The sequence below is a fragment of the Oncorhynchus kisutch genome, unplaced genomic scaffold (assembly GCF_002021735.2).
Source record: "Oncorhynchus kisutch isolate 150728-3 unplaced genomic scaffold, Okis_V2 scaffold635, whole genome shotgun sequence".
In the NCBI taxonomy this organism is placed as follows: Eukaryota; Metazoa; Chordata; class Actinopteri; order Salmoniformes; family Salmonidae; genus Oncorhynchus; species Oncorhynchus kisutch.
The window spans coordinates 14,520-32,500 of NW_022262580.1; the positions used below are offsets into that span (position 1 = coordinate 14,520).

General features: G+C 51.5%; 1 protein-coding gene across 2 annotated transcripts in view; it reads left to right on the top strand.

The window, feature by feature from the left end:
- Window positions 1–17,981, top strand: part of LOC109886286 (proline-rich protein 2) — a 42,302-nt gene that overhangs the window by 12,058 nt on the left and 12,263 nt on the right. The window contains exons 4-5 of one of the 2 annotated variants that reach the window (XM_031815824.1): window positions 7,910–8,063; window positions 14,676–15,122. In XM_031815824.1, coding sequence (XP_031671684.1) covers window positions 7,910–8,063; window positions 14,676–15,122 — 601 coding nt within the window. The remainder of the gene's footprint in view (window positions 1–7,909; window positions 8,064–14,675; window positions 15,123–17,981) is intronic. The other variant, XM_031815825.1, reaches the window with a different exon arrangement.

A 17,981-nucleotide genomic window follows, 5' to 3' on the forward strand; every position in this document is an offset into this window, starting at 1 on the left:
AGTCGTCTCCTAAAGTACCACGGTCAACCCCTAGCCAGTCGTCTCCTAAAGTACCACGGTCAACCCCTAGCCAGTCGTCTCCTAAAGTACCACGGTCAACCCCTAGCCAGTCGTCTCCTAAAGTACCACGGTCAACCCCTAGCCAGTCGTCTCCTAAAGTACCACGGTCAACCCCTAGCCAGTCGTCTCCTAAAGTACCACGGTCAACCCCTAGCCAGTCGTCTCCTAAAGTACCACGGTCAACCCCTAGCCAGTCGTCTCCTAAAGTACCACGGTCAACCCCTAGCCAGTCGTCTCCTAAAGTACCACGGTCAACCCCTAGCCAGTCGTCTCCTAAAGTACCACGGTCAACCCCTAGCCAGTCGTCTCCTAAAGTACCACGGTCAACCCCTAGCCAGTCGTCTCCTAAAGTACCACGGTCAACCCCTAGCCAGTCGTCTCCTAAAGTACCACGGTCAACCCCTAGCCAGTCGTCTCCTAAAGTACCATGGTCAACCCCTAGCCAGTCGTCTCCTAAAGTACCACGGTCAACCCCTAGCCAGTCGTCTCCTAAAGTACCATGGTCAACCCCTAGCCAGTCGTCTCCTAAAGTACCACGGTCAACCCCTAGCCAGTCGTCTCCTAAAGTACCACGGTCAACCCCTAGCCAGTCGTCTCCTAAAGTACCATGGTCAACCCCTAGCCAGTCGTCTCCTAAAGTACCACGGTCAACCCCTAGCCAGTCGTCTCCTAAAGTACCACGGTCAACCCCTAGCCAGTCGTCTCCTAAAGTACCATGGTCAACCCCTAGCCAGTCGTCTCCTAAAGTACCATGGTCAACCCCTAGCCAGTCGTCTCCTAAAGTACCACGGTCAACCCCTAGCCAGTCGTCTCCTAAAGTACCACGGTCAACCCCTAGCCAGTCGTCTCCTAAAGTACCACGGTCAACCCCTAGCCAGTCGTCTCCTAAAGTACCACGGTCAACCCCTAGCCAGTCGTCTCCTAAAGTACCACGGTCAACCCCTAGCCAGTCGTCTCCTAAAGTACCATGGTCAACCCCTAGCCAGTCGTCTCCTAAAGTACCACGGTCAACCCCTAGCCAGTCGTCTCCTAAAGTACCACGGTCAACCCCTAGCCAGTCGTCTCCTAAAGTACCACGGTCAACCCCTAGCCAGTCGTCTCCTAAAGTACCACGGTCAACCCCTAGCCAGTCGTCTCCTAAAGTACCACGGTCAACCCCTAGCCAGTCGTCTCCTAAAGTACCACGGTCAACCCCTAGCCAGTCGTCTCCTAAAGTACCACGGTCAACCCCTAGCCAGTCGTCTCCTAAAGTACCACGGTCAACCCCTAGCCAGTCGTCTCCTAAAGTACCACGGTCAACCCCTAGCCAGTCGTCTCCTAAAGTACCACGGTCAACCCCTAGCCAGTCGTCTCCTAAAGTACCACGGTCAACCCCTAGCCAGTCGTCTCCTAAAGTACCACGGTCAACCCCTAGCCAGTCGTCTCCTAAAGTACCACGGTCAACCCCTAGCCAGTCGTCTCCTAAAGTACCACGGTCAACCCCTAGCCAGTCGTCTCCTAAAGTACCATGGTCAACCCCTAGCCAGTCGTCTCCTAAAGTACCACGGTCAACCCCTAGCCAGTCGTCTCCTAAAGTACCACGGTCAACCCCTAGCCAGTCGTCTCCTAAAGTACCACGGTCAACCCCTAGCCAGTCGTCTCCTAAAGTACCACGGTCAACCCCTAGCCAGTCGTCTCCTAAAGTACCACGGTCAACCCCTAGCCAGTCGTCTCCTAAAGTACCACGGTCAACCCCTAGCCAGTCGTCTCCTAAAGTACCACGGTCAACCCCTAGCCAGTCGTCTCCTAAAGTACCACGGTCAACCCCTAGCCAGTCGTCTCCTAAAGTACCACGGTCAACCCCTAGCCAGTCGTCTCCTAAAGTACCACGGTCAACCCCTAGCCAGTCGTCTCCTAAAGTACCATGGTCAACCCCTAGCCAGTCGTCTCCTAAAGTACCACGGTCAACCCCTAGCCAGTCGTCTCCTAAAGTACCACGGTCAACCCCTAGCCAGTCGTCTCCTAAAGTACCACGGTCAACCCCTAGCCAGTCGTCTCCTAAAGTACCACGGTCAACCCCTAGCCAGTCGTCTCCTAAAGTACCACGGTCAACCCCTAGCCAGTCGTCTCCTAAAGTACCACGGTCAACCCCTAGCCAGTCGTCTCCTAAAGTACCACGGTCAACCCCTAGCCAGTCGTCTCCTAAAGTACCACGGTCAACCCCTAGCCAGTCGTCTCCTAAAGTACCACGGTCAACCCCTAGCCAGTCGTCTCCTAAAGTACCACGGTCAACCCCTAGCCAGTCGTCTCCTAAAGTACCACGGTCAACCCCTAGCCAGTCGTCTCCTAAAGTACCACGGTCAACCCCTAGCCAGTCGTCTCCTAAAGTACCACGGTCAACCCCTAGCCAGTCGTCTCCTAAAGTACCATGGTCAACCCCTAGCCAGTCGTCTCCTAAAGTACCACGGTCAACCCCTAGCCAGTCGTCTCCTAAAGTACCACGGTCAACCCCTAGCCAGTCGTCTCCTAAAGTACCACGGTCAACCCCTAGCCAGTCGTCTCCTAAAGTACCACGGTCAACCCCTAGCCAGTCGTCTCCTAAAGTACCACGGTCAACCCCTAGCCAGTCGTCTCCTAAAGTACCACGGTCAACCCCTAGCCAGTCGTCTCCTAAAGTACCACGGTCAACCCCTAGCCAGTCGTCTCCTAAAGTACCACGGTCAACCCCTAGCCAGTCGTCTCCTAAAGTACCACGGTCAACCCCTAGCCAGTCGTCTCCTAAAGTACCACGGTCAACCCCTAGCCAGTCGTCTCCTAAAGTACCACGGTCAACCCCTAGCCAGTCGTCTCCTAAAGTACCACGGTCAACCCCTAGCCAGTCGTCTCCTAAAGTACCACGGTCAACCCCTAGCCAGTCGTCTCCTAAAGTACCACGGTCAACCCCTAGCCAGTCGTCTCCTAAAGTACCACGGTCAACCCCTAGCCAGTCGTCTCCTAAAGTACCACGGTCAACCCCTAGCCAGTCGTCTCCTAAAGTACCACGGTCAACCCCTAGCCAGTCGTCTCCTAAAGTACCACGGTCAACCCCTAGCCAGTCGTCTCCTAAAGTACCACGGTCAACCCCTAGCCAGTCGTCTCCTAAAGTACCACGGTCAACCCCTAGCCAGTCGTCTCCTAAAGTACCACGGTCAACCCCTAGCCAGTCGTCTCCTAAAGTACCACGGTCAACCCCTAGCCAGTCGTCTCCTAAAGTACCACGGTCAACCCCTAGCCAGTCGTCTCCTAAAGTACCACGGTCAACCCCTAGCCAGTCGTCTCCTAAAGTACCACGGTCAACCCCTAGCCAGTCGTCTCCTAAAGTACCACGGTCAACCCCTAGCCAGTCGTCTCCTAAAGTACCACGGTCAACCCCTAGCCAGTCGTCTCCTAAAGTACTACGGTCAACCCTAGCCAGTCGTCTCCTAAAGTACCACGGTCAACCCCTAGCCAGTCGTCTCCTAAAGTACCATGGTCAACCCCTAGCCAGTCGTCTCCTAAAGTACCACGGTCAACCCCTAGCCAGTCGTCTCCTAAAGTACCACGGTCAACCCCTAGCCAGTCGTCTCCTAAAGTACCACGGTCAACCCCTAGCCAGTCGTCTCCTAAAGTACCACGGTCAACCCCTAGCCAGTCGTCTCCTAAAGTACCACGGTCAACCCCTAGCCAGTCGTCTCCTAAAGTACCACGGTCAACCCCTAGCCAGTCGTCTCCTAAAGTACCACGGTCAACCCCTAGCCAGTCGTCTCCTAAAGTACCACGGTCAACCCCTAGCCAGTCGTCTCCTAAAGTACCACGGTCAACCCCTAGCCAGTCGTCTCCTAAAGTACCACGGTCAACCCCTAGCCAGTCGTCTCCTAAAGTACCACGGTCAACCCCTAGCCAGTCGTCTCCTAAAGTACCACGGTCAACCCCTAGCCAGTCGTCTCCTAAAGTACCACGGTCAACCCCTAGCCAGTCGTCTCCTAAAGTACCACGGTCAACCCCTAGCCAGTCGTCTCCTAAAGTACCACGGTCAACCCCTAGCCAGTCGTCTCCTAAAGTACCACGGTCAACCCCTAGCCAGTCGTCTCCTAAAGTACCACGGTCAACCCCTAGCCAGTCGTCTCCTAAAGTACCACGGTCAACCCCTAGCCAGTCGTCTCCTAAAGTACCACGGTCAACCCCTAGCCAGTCGTCTCCTAAAGTACCACGGTCAACCCCTAGCCAGTCGTCTCCTAAAGTACCACGGTCAACCCCTAGCCAGTCGTCTCCTAAAGTACCACGGTCAACCCCTAGCCAGTCGTCTCCTAAAGTACCACGGTCAACCCCTAGCCAGTCGTCTCCTAAAGTACCACGGTCAACCCCTAGCCAGTCGTCTCCTAAAGTACCACGGTCAACCCCTAGCCAGTCGTCTCCTAAAGTACCACGGTCAACCCCTAGCCAGTCGTCTCCTAAAGTACCACGGTCAACCCCTAGCCAGTCGTCTCCTAAAGTACCACGGTCAACCCCTAGCCAGTCGTCTCCTAAAGTACCACGGTCAACCCCTAGCCAGTCGTCTCCTAAAGTACCACGGTCAACCCCTAGCCAGTCGTCTCCTAAAGTACCACGGTCAACCCCTAGCCAGTCGTCTCCTAAAGTACCACGGTCAACCCCTAGCCAGTCGTCTCCTAAAGTACCACGGTCAACCCCTAGCCAGTCGTCTCCTAAAGTACCACGGTCAACCCCTAGCCAGTCGTCTCCTAAAGTACCATGGTCAACCCCTAGCCAGTCGTCTCCTAAAGTACCATGGTCAACCCCTAGCCAGTCGTCTCCTAAAGTACCACGGTCAACCCCTAGCCAGTCGTCTCCTAAAGTACCACGGTCAACCCCTAGCCAGTCGTCTCCTAAAGTACCACGGTCAACCCCTAGCCAGTCGTCTCCTAAAGTACCACGGTCAACCCCTAGCCAGTCGTCTCCTAAAGTACCACGGTCAACCCCTAGCCAGTCGTCTCCTAAAGTACACGGTCAACCCCTAGCCAGTCGTCTCCTAAAGTACCACGAGTCACCCCTAGCCAGTCGTCTCCTAAAGTACCACGTCAACCCTAGCCAGTCGTCTCCTAAAGTACCACGGTCAACCCCTAGCCAGTCGTCTCCTAAAGTACCATGGTCAACCCCTAGCCAGTCGTCTCCTAAAGTACCACGGTCAACCCCTAGCCAGTCGTCTCCTAAAGTACCACGGTCAACCCCTAGCCAGTCGTCTCCTAAAGTACCACGGTCAACCCCTAGCCAGTCGTCTCCTAAAGTACCACGGTCAACCCCTAGCCAGTCGTCTCCTAAAGTACCACGGTCAACCCCTAGCCAGTCGTCTCCTAAAGTACCACGGTCAACCCCTAGCCAGTCGTCTCCTAAAGTACCACGGTCAACCCCTAGCCAGTCGTCTCCTAAAGTACCACGGTCAACCCCTAGCCAGTCGTCTCCTAAAGTACCACGGTCAACCCCTAGCCAGTCGTCTCCTAAAGTACCACGGTCAACCCCTAGCCAGTCGTCTCCTAAAGTACCACGGTCAACCCCTAGCAGTCGTCTCCTAAAGTACAACGTCAACCCCTAGCCAGTCGTCTCCTAAAGTACCATGGTCAACCCCTAGCCAGTCGTCTCCTAAAGTACCATGGTCAACCCCTAGCCAGTCGTCTCCTAAAGTACCACGGTCAACCCCTAGCCAGTCGTCTCCTAAAGTACCATGTCAACCCTAGCCAGTCGTCTCCTAAAGTACCACGGTCAACCCCTAGCCAGTCGTCTCCTAAAGTACCACGGTCAACCCCTAGCCAGTCCGCTTCTAAGTACCACGGTCACCCCTAGCCAGTCGTCTCCTAAAGTACCATGGTCAACCCCTAGCCAGTCGTCTCCTAAAGTACCACGGTCAACCCCTAGCCAGTCGTCTCCTAAAGTACCACGGTCAACCCCTAGCCAGTCGTCTTCCTAAAGTTACCACGGTCAACCCCTAGCCAGTCGTTCTCCTAAAGTACCACGGGTCAAACCCCTAGCCAGTCGTCTCCTAAAGTACCACGGTCAACCCCTAGCCAGTCGTCTCTAAAGTACCACGGTCAACCCCTAGCCAGTCGTCTCCTAAAGTACCACGGGGTCAACCCCTAGCCAGTCGTCTCCTAAAGTACCACGGTCAACCCCTAGCAGTCGTCTCCTAAAGTACCATGGTCAACCCCTAGCCAGTCGTCTCCTAAAGTACCATGGTCAACCCCTAGCCAGTCGTCTCCTAAAAGTACCACGGTCAACCCCTAGCCAGTCGTCTCCTAAAGTACCACGGTCAAACCCCTTAGCCAGTCGTCTCCTAAAGTACAACGATCAACCCCTAGCCAGTCGTCTTCTAAAGTACCGACGGTCAACCCCTAGCCAGTCGTCTCCTAAAGTACTACGGTCAACCCCTAGCCAGTCGTCTCCTAAAGTACCACGGGTCAACCCCTAGCCAGTCGGTCTCCTAAAGTACCACAGTCAACCCCTAGCCAGTCGTCTCCTAAAGTACTACGGTCAACCCTAGCCAGTCGTCTCCTAAAGTACCACGGGTCAACCCCTAGCAGTCGTCTCCTAAAGTACCACGGTCACCCCTAGCCAGTCGTCTCAAAAAGTACAACGATCAACCCCTAGCCAGTCGTCTTCTAAAGTACCACGGTCAACCCCTAGCCAGTCGTCTCCTAAGTACCATTGGTCAACCCCTAGCCAGTCCTCTTCTAAAGTTACCACGGTCAACCCCTAGCCAGTCGTCTCCTAAAGTAGCACGGTCAACCCCTAGCCAGTCGTCTCCTAAGTACCACGGTCAACCCTAGCCAGTCGTCTCCTAAAGTACCACGGTCAACCCCTAGCCAGTCGTCTCCTAAATACACGGTCAACGCCCTAGCCAGTCGTCTCCTAAAGTACCACGGTCAACCCTAGCCAGTCGTCTCCTAAAGTACCACGGTCAACCCCTAGCCAGTCGTCTCCTAAAGTACCACGGTCAACCCCTAGCCAGTCGTCTCCTAAAGTACCACGTCAACCCCTAGCCAGTCGTCTCCTAAAGTACCACGGTCAACCCCTAGCCAGTCCTCTTCTAAAGTACCACGGTCAACCCCTAGCCAGTCGTCTCCTAAAGTACCACGGTCAACCCCTAGCCAGTCGTCTCCTAAAGTACCACGGTCAACCCCTAGCCAGTCGTCTCCTAAAGTACACCGGTCAACCCCTAGCCAGTCGTCTCCTAAAGTACAACGGTCAACCCCTAGCCAGTCGTCTTTCTAAAGTACCACGGTCAACCCCTAGCCAGTCGTCTCCTAAAGTACCACGGTCAACCCCTAGCCAGTCCTCTTCTAAAGTACCACGGTCAACCCCTAGCCAGTCGTCTCCTAAAGTAGCACGGTCAACCCCTAGCCAGTCGTCTCCTAAAGTACCACGGTCAACCCCTAGCCAGTCGTCTCCTAAAGTACCACGGTCAACCCCTAGCCAGTCGTCTCCTAAAGTACCACGGTCAACCCCTAGCCAGTCGTCTCCTAAAGTACCACGGTCAACCCCTAGCCAGTCGTCTCCTAAAGTACCACGGTCAACCCCTAGCCAGTCGTCTCCTAAAGTACCACGGTCAACCCCTAGCCAGTCGTCTCCTAAACTACCACGGTCAACCCCTAGCCAGTCGTCTCCTAAAGTACCACGGTCAACCCCTAGCCAGTCGTCTTCTAAAGTACCACGGTCAACCCCTAGCCAGTCGTCTCCTAAAGTAGCACGGTCAACCCATTGAGTGAAGATATTTAAACAAATTCACATCTGGGGATTGATCTTGTGTATTTCATATTTATAAAAGGCCCATTTTTTTAAGTGTAAATCTGTTGTTGTGTCACAGGTCGGTGGGGCCTAACAGATCCTCCGGTCCAAGCCATAGAGATTCCCCACGTGGCCAGCCTCAAGCCCAGACACCGCCACAGAGACAGAAACACAGCAGCAGCATCTCCAAGGTTCATTTCTCTTCTACCTCCTGTCATGACGTTGGCCTGGGGGTAGGTTTATGACAGTCATAAATACCTACAGTACCATACAGTACCATACAATACCATACTGTCATGATGTTGGCCTGGGGGTAGGTTTATGACAGTCATAAATACCTACAATACCATGCAGTACCATACTGTCATGACGTTGGCCTGGGGGTAGGTTTATGACAGTCATAAATACCTACAGTACCATACAGTACCATACAGTACCATACTGTCATGACGTTGACCTGGGAGTAGGTTTATGACAGTCATAAATACCTACAGTACCATACAATACCATACTGTCATGATGTTGGCCTGGGGGTAGGTTTATGACAGTCATAAATACCTCTTCCCCCCTTTTTCCTCTCTCTACCCTACTGATGTGAAATTTGAAAACCCCTTGGTTACCATAGAGATTCTGGGAACATCAGAAGGTGGGAGGAAATTAACCATATTCTGGTAATCCGACCAATTGAACATATGCAGTGGTACTTAATGAATCTGATGTCAGTTCAGTTGTCATCTGAGACATTCTCATCAATGACAAGATGACTTAAACTCTACAGTGGAAAGTCTGCACATTGTAGTTATCGGATTCACATGAAATTGTTGTTCAATTTAAATGTTTGAATATAAAATTATTGGTGAAGAGATGTAATTTTAGCTTCCAAATGAGAGATTAGGGCTCTGCTCAATCAGTGGCCCGCCCTTGTGAAGGGACATGGGTTATAAAACTTTTCAAACACGCCCTCCTCTCCCTTCCTATACCTTACATCCTATACCATTCCTATACCTATACCTTTACGACAATATAACCTCCTGTTCCGAGTACGTGAGGTCTGCAGCCTCTGTTAAAAGGACTAACATGTCAACTACAGAACTAAGCCAACCTCAGCGTGAGCTTTGGTTGCGAATGGTATGAACTTTGAACTCTTATTCACTATAGAAGTGATACCTCTTAGCCGTTAGCAACAGCAGCTGCAAAAGCAGGCTAGGAAAGAACAGACAGAGTAACCTGTCTATCACACAACGACGTTACTACAACGTATCCAATTGACCACCAGAGACATTCTTCAAAGGACAAAGGACTCGGTTTGGCAACACGGCCTTCCATCTACGACCAACCTACCGAAGCGCAGCTCAGAGTAAATATTCATCGCATTTTCCATTTCCAAAGTGGCGGTAATTTAGAATGCATAAGATACTGTATTTACAATAGCACAGTTTCTCCCTTTGTTCCTCATTCTTCCCGCTCTTTCACTCAAACCCAGCCCCCTTTCTTTGTGTAACCAGCTGTCATATCTGTTCCGCCCGCTAGGGACGTTTTCCTTTATGACGTCATTTGTAATCAAGGTATGATTCATTCTTTGAAATATGTAATTCTGTGTGATTAGTTAGGTATTTAGTAAATAAATAATTAAAACTTCAACTTGTTAGCCAGGGTTCGTGAAGATAACTAAGAATGTACAACTTTCAGATGAGACTGAATTAAGGTGACGATGAAAATTGACTGCTATTGATGTAAAATATTACTAGGTCTTTTAAGAGCTTATTCGGAAGATAACAGCTATATAAATATTATTTTGTGGTCCCTCGACTCTCTAGTTAATTACATTTACATGATTAGCTCAATCAGGTAATATTAATTACGGAGAAAGGATTTTATAGAATAGCATGTCATATCACTTAATCCGGCATAACCAAAGACACGACACTCCTCTTTCAATCTCTCCCCCCACTGGCTTCCTCGAACACAACAACAGCTAATCCCACCCATCTCTCTCTCTCTCGCTCACTCTCTCTCTCTCTCCATCATTCTCTCCCCCCATCTCTCTCTCTCTCTCTCTCTCCATCCTTCTCTCCTCCCCATCTCTCTCTCTCTCTCTCTCTCTCTCTCTCTCTCTCTCCATCATTCCCCCATCTCTCTCTCTCTCTCTCTCTCTCTCTCCCCCATCTCTCTCTCTCTCTCTCTCTCTCTCTCTCTCCCCCATCTCTCCCTCTCGCTCTCTCTTTCTCCATCCTTCTCTCCCCCATCTCTCACTCTCGCTCTCTCTCTTTCTCCATCCTTCTCTCCATCCTATTCTCTCCCTCCCTCTATCTCCCTGTGTGATATGTTATTTTCACACAAACGGCAGCTAATTCAAATCCAATTAAATGTTGGGCGCCCAGCGGAGGTGGTGTACATAATGGCATAATGGACCTCTGCTGAGAGAAACCCCGCTCTGGTCGCGCAGTGAAAGATGCTTGTTAGAAGAATAAATTGATTTATTTTTCCGTGACACACACCGGGAATATTGATATCTAGTCAATTGTTGTTGGGTTTTCAAAGCCGCAGGCTGATACGTTGACAACAACAGAGTGTTATATTCAGGTGACAGGCTGATACGTTAACAACAACAGAGTGTTATATTCAGGCTGATACGTTAACAACAACAGAGTGTTATATTCAGGCTGATACGTTAACAACAACAGAGTGTTATATTCAGGCTGATACGTTAACAACAACAGAGTGTTATATTCAGGCTGATACGTTAACAACAACAGAGTGTTATATTCAGGTGACAGACTGATACGTTAACAACAACAGAGTGTTATATTCAGGCTGATACGTTAACAACAACAGAGTGTTATATTCAGGTGACAGACTGATACGTTAACAAACAACAGAGTGTTATATTCAGGCTGATACGTTAACAACAACAGAGTGTTATATTCAGGCTGATACGTTAACAACAACAGAGTGTTATATTCAGGCTGATACGTTAACAACAACAGAGTGTTATATTCAGGCTGATACGTTAACAACAACAGAGTGTTATATTCAGGCTGATACGTTAACAACAACAGAGTGTTATATTCAGGCTGATACGTTAACAACAACAGAGTGTTATATTCAGGTGACAGACTGATACGTTAACAACAACAGAGTGTTATATTCAGGCTGATACGTTAACAACAACAGAGTGTTATATTCAGGCTGATACGTTAACAACAACAGAGTGTTATATTCAGGCTGATACGTTAACAACAACAGAGTGTTATATTCAGGCTGATACGTTAACAACAACAGAGTGTTATATTCAGGCTGATACGTTAACAACAACAGAGTGTTATATTCAGGTGACAGGCGTTAACAACAACAGAGTGTTATATTCAGGCTGATACGTTAACAACAACAGAGTGTTATATTCAGGTGACAGGCTGATACGTTAACAACAACAGAGTGTTATATTCAGGCTGATACGTTAACAACAACAGAGTGTTATATTCAGGCTGATACGTTAACAACAACAGAGTGTTATATTCAGGCTGATACGTTAACAACAACAGAGTGTTATATTCAGGCTGATACGTTAACAACAACAGAGTGTTATATTCAGGTGACAGGCTGATACGTTAACAACAACAGAGTGTTATATTCAGGCTGATACGTTAACAACAACAGAGTGTTATATTCAGGTGACAGGCTGATACGTTAACAACAACAGAGTGTTATATTCAGGCTGATACGTTAACAACAACAGAGTGTTATATTCAGGCTGATACGTTAACAACAACAGAGTGTTATATTCAGGCTGATACGTTAACAACAACAGAGTGTTATATTCAGGTGACAGGCTGATACGTTGACAACAACAGAGTGTTATATTCAGGCTGATACGTTAACAACAACAGAGTGTTATATTCAGGTGACAGACTGATACGTTGACAACAACAGAGTGTTATATTCAGGCTGATACGTTAACAACAACAGAGTGTTATATTCAGGCTGATACGTTAACAACAACAGAGTGTTATATTCAGGTGACAGACTGATACGTTAACAACAACAGAGTGTTATATTCAGGCTGATACGTTAACAACAACAGAGTGTTATATTCAGGCTGATACGTTAACAACAACAGAGTGTTATATTCAGGCTGATACGTTAACAACAACAGAGTGTTATATTCAGGCTGATACGTTAACAACAACAGAGTGTTATATTCAGGTGAATTACAAAGCTTCAGTTCAGATTCAGATTGAATCGATCAGTTCCCTGTAAGTTCAAATAACTCAAATACATTTTTGTTGTTGACATGGCAGGATGTGATTGAGTGATTGAGTGATTTCAACTGAAACAGAACTGATGTATTGAGGTGAAGGAACTCAGGCGAAGGAACTCAGGCGAAGGAACTCAGGCAGGATAAAAGGAAAAAGTTGACGTGTGTTACATTTTGGGACATATGACCTTCTGGCCTGTAGTGTCTGGTTTTAGTGACCCGTTCTATAGTGTCTGGTCCTATAGTGTCTGGTCCTGTAGTGTCTGGTCCTGTAGTGTCTGGTCCTGTAGTGTCTGGTCCTGTAGTGTCTGGTTTTAGTGACACGTTCTCTAGTGTCTGGTCCTGTAGTATCTGGTCCTGTAGTGTCTGGTCCTGTAGTGTCTGGTCCTGTAGTGTCTGGTCCTGTAGTGTCTGGTCCTGTAGTGTCTGGTCCTGTAGTGTCTGGTCCTGTAGTGTCTGGTCCTGTAGTGTCTGGTTTTAGTGACCCGTTCTCTAGTGTCTGGTCCTGTAGTGTCTGGTCCTGTAGTGTCTGGTCCTGTAGTGTCTGGTCCTGTAGTGTCTGGTCCTGTAGTGTCTGGTCCTGTAGTGTCTGGTTTTAGTGACCCGTTCTCTAGTGTCTGGTCCTGTAGTGTCTGGTCCTGTAGTGTCTGGTCCTGTAGTGTCTGGTCCTGTAGTGTCTGGTCCTGTAGTGTCTGGTCCTGTAGTGTCTGGTTTTAGTGACCCGTTCTCTATTGTCTGGTCCTGTAGTGTCTGGTCCTGTAGTGACCCGTCCTGTAGTGTCTGGTCCTGTAGTGTCTGGTCCTGTAGTGTCTGGTTTTAGTGACCCGTTCTCTAGTGTCTGGTCCTGTAGTGTCTGGTCCTGTAGTGTCTGGTTTTAGTGACCCGTTCTCTAGTGTCTGGTCCTGTAGTGTCTGGTCCTGTAGTGTCTGGTCCTGTAGTGTCTGGTCCTGTAGTGTCTGGTCCTGTAGTGTCTGGTTTTAGTGACCCGTCCTGTAGTGTCTGGTCCTGTAGTGTCTGGTTTTAGTGTCCAGTCCTGTAGTGTAGGGAATAGGGTGCCATTTTGGACTCAGAGGAGGTAAGAGGATGAGAGGTCTGTTTGATGTGAGCAGGGTTCAGGCCAGGTCAGGAGCTGTTCAGTGTTATGAGGGAGAGGGGTGTTTGTGACTGTGACCCCCCCCTCCCCTGTCTCTCTCTCTCTCTCTCTTTGATATTGTTCCTGAATGAGGACCCAGGGAATCCAGGGAACTAATCCTAACCCAGGGAATCCAGGGAACTAACCCTAACCCAGGGAATCTAGGAAACGAATCCTAACCCAGGGAATCCAGGGAACTAATCCTAACCCAGGGAATCCAGGGAACTAATCCTAACCCAGGGAATGCTTAATGGACTAGAGGAAATGTTGTGATTTATAACAGTGTGAGGATAGGATAGGAATGGAGAAGAGAGGGAGGAGAGGAGAGGAGATGAAGGAGAGGGGGAGGAGTGGAGAGGAGATGAAGGAAAGGGGGAGGAGTGGAGAGGAGATGTAGGAGAGGGGGAGGAGTGGAGAGGACATGAAGGAGAGGGGGAGGAGTGGAGAGGAGATGAGGGAGAGGGGTAGAAGTGGAGAGGAGATGAAGGAGAGGGGGAGGAGTGGAGAGGAGATGAAGGAGAGGGGGAGGAGGTGAAGGAGAGGGGGAGGAGTGGAGAGGAGATGAAGGAGAAGGGGGAGGAGGTGACGGAGAGGGGGAGGAGTGGAGAGGAGAGGAGATGAAGGAGGGGGAGGAGTAGAGAGGAGATGTAGGAGAGGGGGAGGAGGTGAAGGAGAGGGGGAGGAGTGGAGAGGAGATTAAGGAGAGGGGGAGGAGTGGAGAGGAGATGAAGGAGAGGGGGAGGAGTGGAGAGGAGATGAAGGAGAGGGGGAGGAGTGGAGAGGAGATGAAGGAGAGGGGGAGGAGTGGAGAGGACATGAAGGAGAGGGGGAGGAGTGGAGAGGAGATGAAGGAGAGGGGGAGGAGTGGAGAGGAGATGAAGGAGAGGGGGAGGAGTGGAGAGGAGATGAAGGAGAGTTGGAGAAGTGGAGAGGAGATGTAGGAGAGGGAGAGGAGTGGAGAGGAGGTGAAGGAGAGGGGAAGGAGTGGAGAGGAGATGAAGGCGAGGGGGAGGAGTCGAGATGAGATGAAGGAGAGGAGGAGGAGTGGAGAGGGGAGTGGAGGTGGTGAAGGAGAGGGGGAGGAGTGGAGAGGAGGTGAAGGAGAGGGGAAGGAGTGGAGAAGGAGATGAAGGCGAGGGGGAGGAGTGGAGACGAGATGAAGGAGAGGAGGAGGAGTGGAGAGGGGAGGTAGAAGGATGGAGATTTGACATGACAGCTGATGATATGAAACAGACTTCCAGGAGGTTCTGCTCTGGTCTGGTTCTGTTCTGGGTTCTGTTCATTAGGCACCAAATGGAAGAAAACACACTGAAACAGGGAGGGACTACCTGAACTTATCCAATAAGAAACGCTCATTTTCAATTTCCATTGAAACACATTTTGATACAGTGTGTACTAATGAATATGACCCTGTTTCTGATTGATGTGTCTGTGATTCTGCATCCCGTCTCTCCACAGCCTCCTCCCCAAAACCAACACTCCCCTGGACAGCCCTACCCCTCCCACAGCCAGCGACGACTACCCCAGTGCTCTCCTGTTCACCTCAGTCACCCCGTCCCCCTGTCCCTGTCCCCTACGTCCGCCCCTGGACAGCCCTACCCCTCCCACAGCCAGCGACGACTACCCCAGTGCTCTCCTGTTCACCTCAGTCACCCCGTCCCCCTGTCCCTGTCCCTGTCCCCTATGTCCGCCCCTGGACCAGGACAGCCCAGACCACCTACTCCCCCTCCTCACCGAGCCCTGCCTCCCCACGGACCAGGACAGCCCAGACCACCTGCTCCCCCTCCTCACCGAGCGCTGCCTCCCCCTGGACAAGGACATGCCCACAGCCACACCCAGGCTCCGCCCAGAGGGGCATCGTTTCGCAGTGTGCCACAGCAACATAACTCCTGCAGGATGGTCTTGGTGAGGCAGTGTGTGTGTGTGGGGGGGGGGGGCGGGGGGGGGGGGGGGGGGTCATTGAGCGAGGATGGTCTGACTCTCTTTGATATTGTACCTGAATGAGGACCCAGGGAATCCAGGGAACTAACCCTTACCCAGGGAATCCAGGGAACTAATCCTAACCCAGGGAATCCAGGGAACTAATCCTAACCCAGGGAATCCAGGGAACTAATGCTAACCCAGGGAATCCAGGGAACTAATCATAACCAGGGAATCTAGAGAATGAACTCTAAGTGACTGGAGGAAGGTCTTGGTGAGGGAGTGAAGGATGGTATAGGTGAGGGAGTGGAGGATGGTCTAGGTGAGGGAGTGGAGGATGGTCTAGGTGAGGGAGTGGAGGATGGTCTAGGTGAGGGAGTGGAGGATGGTCTAGGTGAGGGAGTGGAGGATGGTCTTGGTGAGGGAGAAGAGGATGGTCTAGGTGAGGGAGTGGAGGATGGTCTTGGTGAGGGAGAAGAGGATGGTCTAGGTGAGGGAGTGGAGGAATGTCTTGGTGAGGGAGAAGAGGATGGTCTAGGTGAGGGAGTGGAGGATGGTATTGGTGAGGGAGAAGAGGATGGTCTAGGTGAGGGAGTGGAGGATGGTCTTGGTGAGGGAGTGGAGGATGGTCTAGGTGAGGGACTGGAGGAAGGTCCCGGTGAGGGAGTGGAGGATGGTCTAGGTGAGGGAGTGGAGGATTGTCTAGGTGATGGAGTGGAGGATGGTCTAGGTGAGGGAGTGGAGGAAGGTCTTTGTGAGGGAGTGGAGGATGGTCTAGGTGAGGGAGTGGAGGATGGTCTAGGTGAGGGAGTGGAGGATGGTCTAGGTGAGGGAGTGGAGGATGGTCTAGGTGAGGGAGTGGAGGATGGTCTAGGTGAGGGAGTGGAGGATGGTCTTGGTGAGGGAGAAGAGGATGGTCTAGGTGAGGGAGTGGAGGATGGTCTTGGTGAGGGAGAAGAGGATGGTCTAGGTGAGGGAGTGGAGGAATGTCTTGGTGAGGGAGAAGAGGATGGTCTAGGTGAGGGAGTGGAGGATGGTATTGGTGAGGGAGAAGAGGATGGTCTAGGTGAGGGAGTGGAGGATGGTCTTGGTGAGGGAGTGGAGGATGGTCTAGGTGAGGGACTGGAGGAAGGTCCCGGTGAGGGAGTGGAGGATGGTCTAGGTGAGGGAGTGGAGGATTGTCTAGGTGAGGGAGTGGAGGATGGTCTAGGTGAGGGAGTGGAGGAAGGTCTTTGTGAGGGAGTGGAGGATGGTCTAGGTGAGGGAGTGGAGGATGGTCTAGGTGAGGGAGTGGAGGATGGTCTAGGTGAGGGAGTGGAGGATGGTCTAGGTGAGGGAGTGGAGGATGGTCTAGGTGAGGGAGTGGAGGATGGTCTAGGTGAGGGAGTGGAGGATGGTCTTGGTGAGGGAGAAGAGGATGGTCTAGGTGAGGGAGTGGAGGATGGTCTTGGTGAGGGAGAAGAGGATGGTCTAGGTGAGGGAGTGGAGGAATGTCTTGGTGAGGGAGAAGAGGATGGTCTAGGTGAGGGAGTGGAGGATGGTATTGGTGAGGGAGAAGAGGATGGTCTAGGTGAGGGAGTGGAGGATGGTCTTGGTGAGGGAGTGGAGGATGGTCTAGGTGAGGGACTGGAGGAAGGTCCCGGTGAGGGAGTGGAGGATGGTCTAGGTGAGGGAGTGGAGGATTGTCTAGGTGAGGGAGTGGAGGATGGTCTAGGTGAGGGAGTGGAGGAAGGTCTTTGTGAGGGAGTGGAGGATGGTCTAGGTGAGGGAGTGGAGGATGGTCTAGGTGAGGGAGTGGAGGATGGTCTACGTGAGGGAGTGGAGGAAGGTCCCGGTGAGGGAGTGGAGGATGGTCTAGGTGAGGGAGTGAAGGAAGGTCTAGGTGAGGGAGTGGAGGAAGGTCTAGGTGAGGGAGTGGAGGATGGTCTAGGTGAGGGAGTGGAGGATGGTCTAGGTGAGGGAGTGGAGGAAGGTCTAGGTGAGGGAGTGGAGGATGGTCTTGGTGAGTGAGAAGAGGATGGTCTAGGTGAGGGAGTGGAGGATGGTCTTGGTGAGGGAGAGGAGGATGGTCTTCGTGAGGGAGTGGAGGATGGTCTAGGTGAGGGAGTGGAGGATGGTCTAGGTGAGGGAGTGGAGGAAGGTCTTTGTGAGGGAGTGGAGGATGGTCTAGGTGAGGGAGTGGAGGATTGTCTAGGTGAGGGAGTGGAGGAAGGTCTAGGTGAGGGAGTGGAGGATGGTCTAGGTGAGGGAGTGGAGGAAGGTCTTTGTGAGGGAGTGGAGGATGGTCTAGGTGAGGGAGTGGAGGATGGTCTAGGTGAGGGAGTGGAGGATGGTCTAGGTGAGGGAGTGGAGGATGGTCTAGGTGAGGGAGTGGAGGAAGGTCTTGGTGAGGGAGTGGAGGATGGTCTAAGTGAGGGAGTGGAGGATGGTCTAGGTGAGGGAGTGGAGGATGGTCTAAGTGAGGGAGTGGATGATGGTCTTTGTGAGGGAGTGGAGGATGGTCTAGGTGAGGGAGTGGAGGATGGTCTAAGTGAGGGAGTGTGATGGCCTGGTCTCCTTTCACAGGGCTTATTGAAGAACAGGACCCTACTGCTCCACAGTCAGTGTGATGGCCTGGTCTCCTTCCACAGGGCTTATTGAAGAACAGGACCCTACTGCTCCACAGTCAGTGTGATGGCCTGTTCTCCTTCCACAGGGCTTATTGAAGAACAGGACCCTACTGCTCCACAGTCAGTGTGATGGCCTGGTCTCCTTCCACAGGGCTTATTGAAGAACAAGACCCTACTGCTCCACAGTCAGTGTGATGGCCTGTTCTCCTTCCACAGGGCTTATTGAAGAACAGGA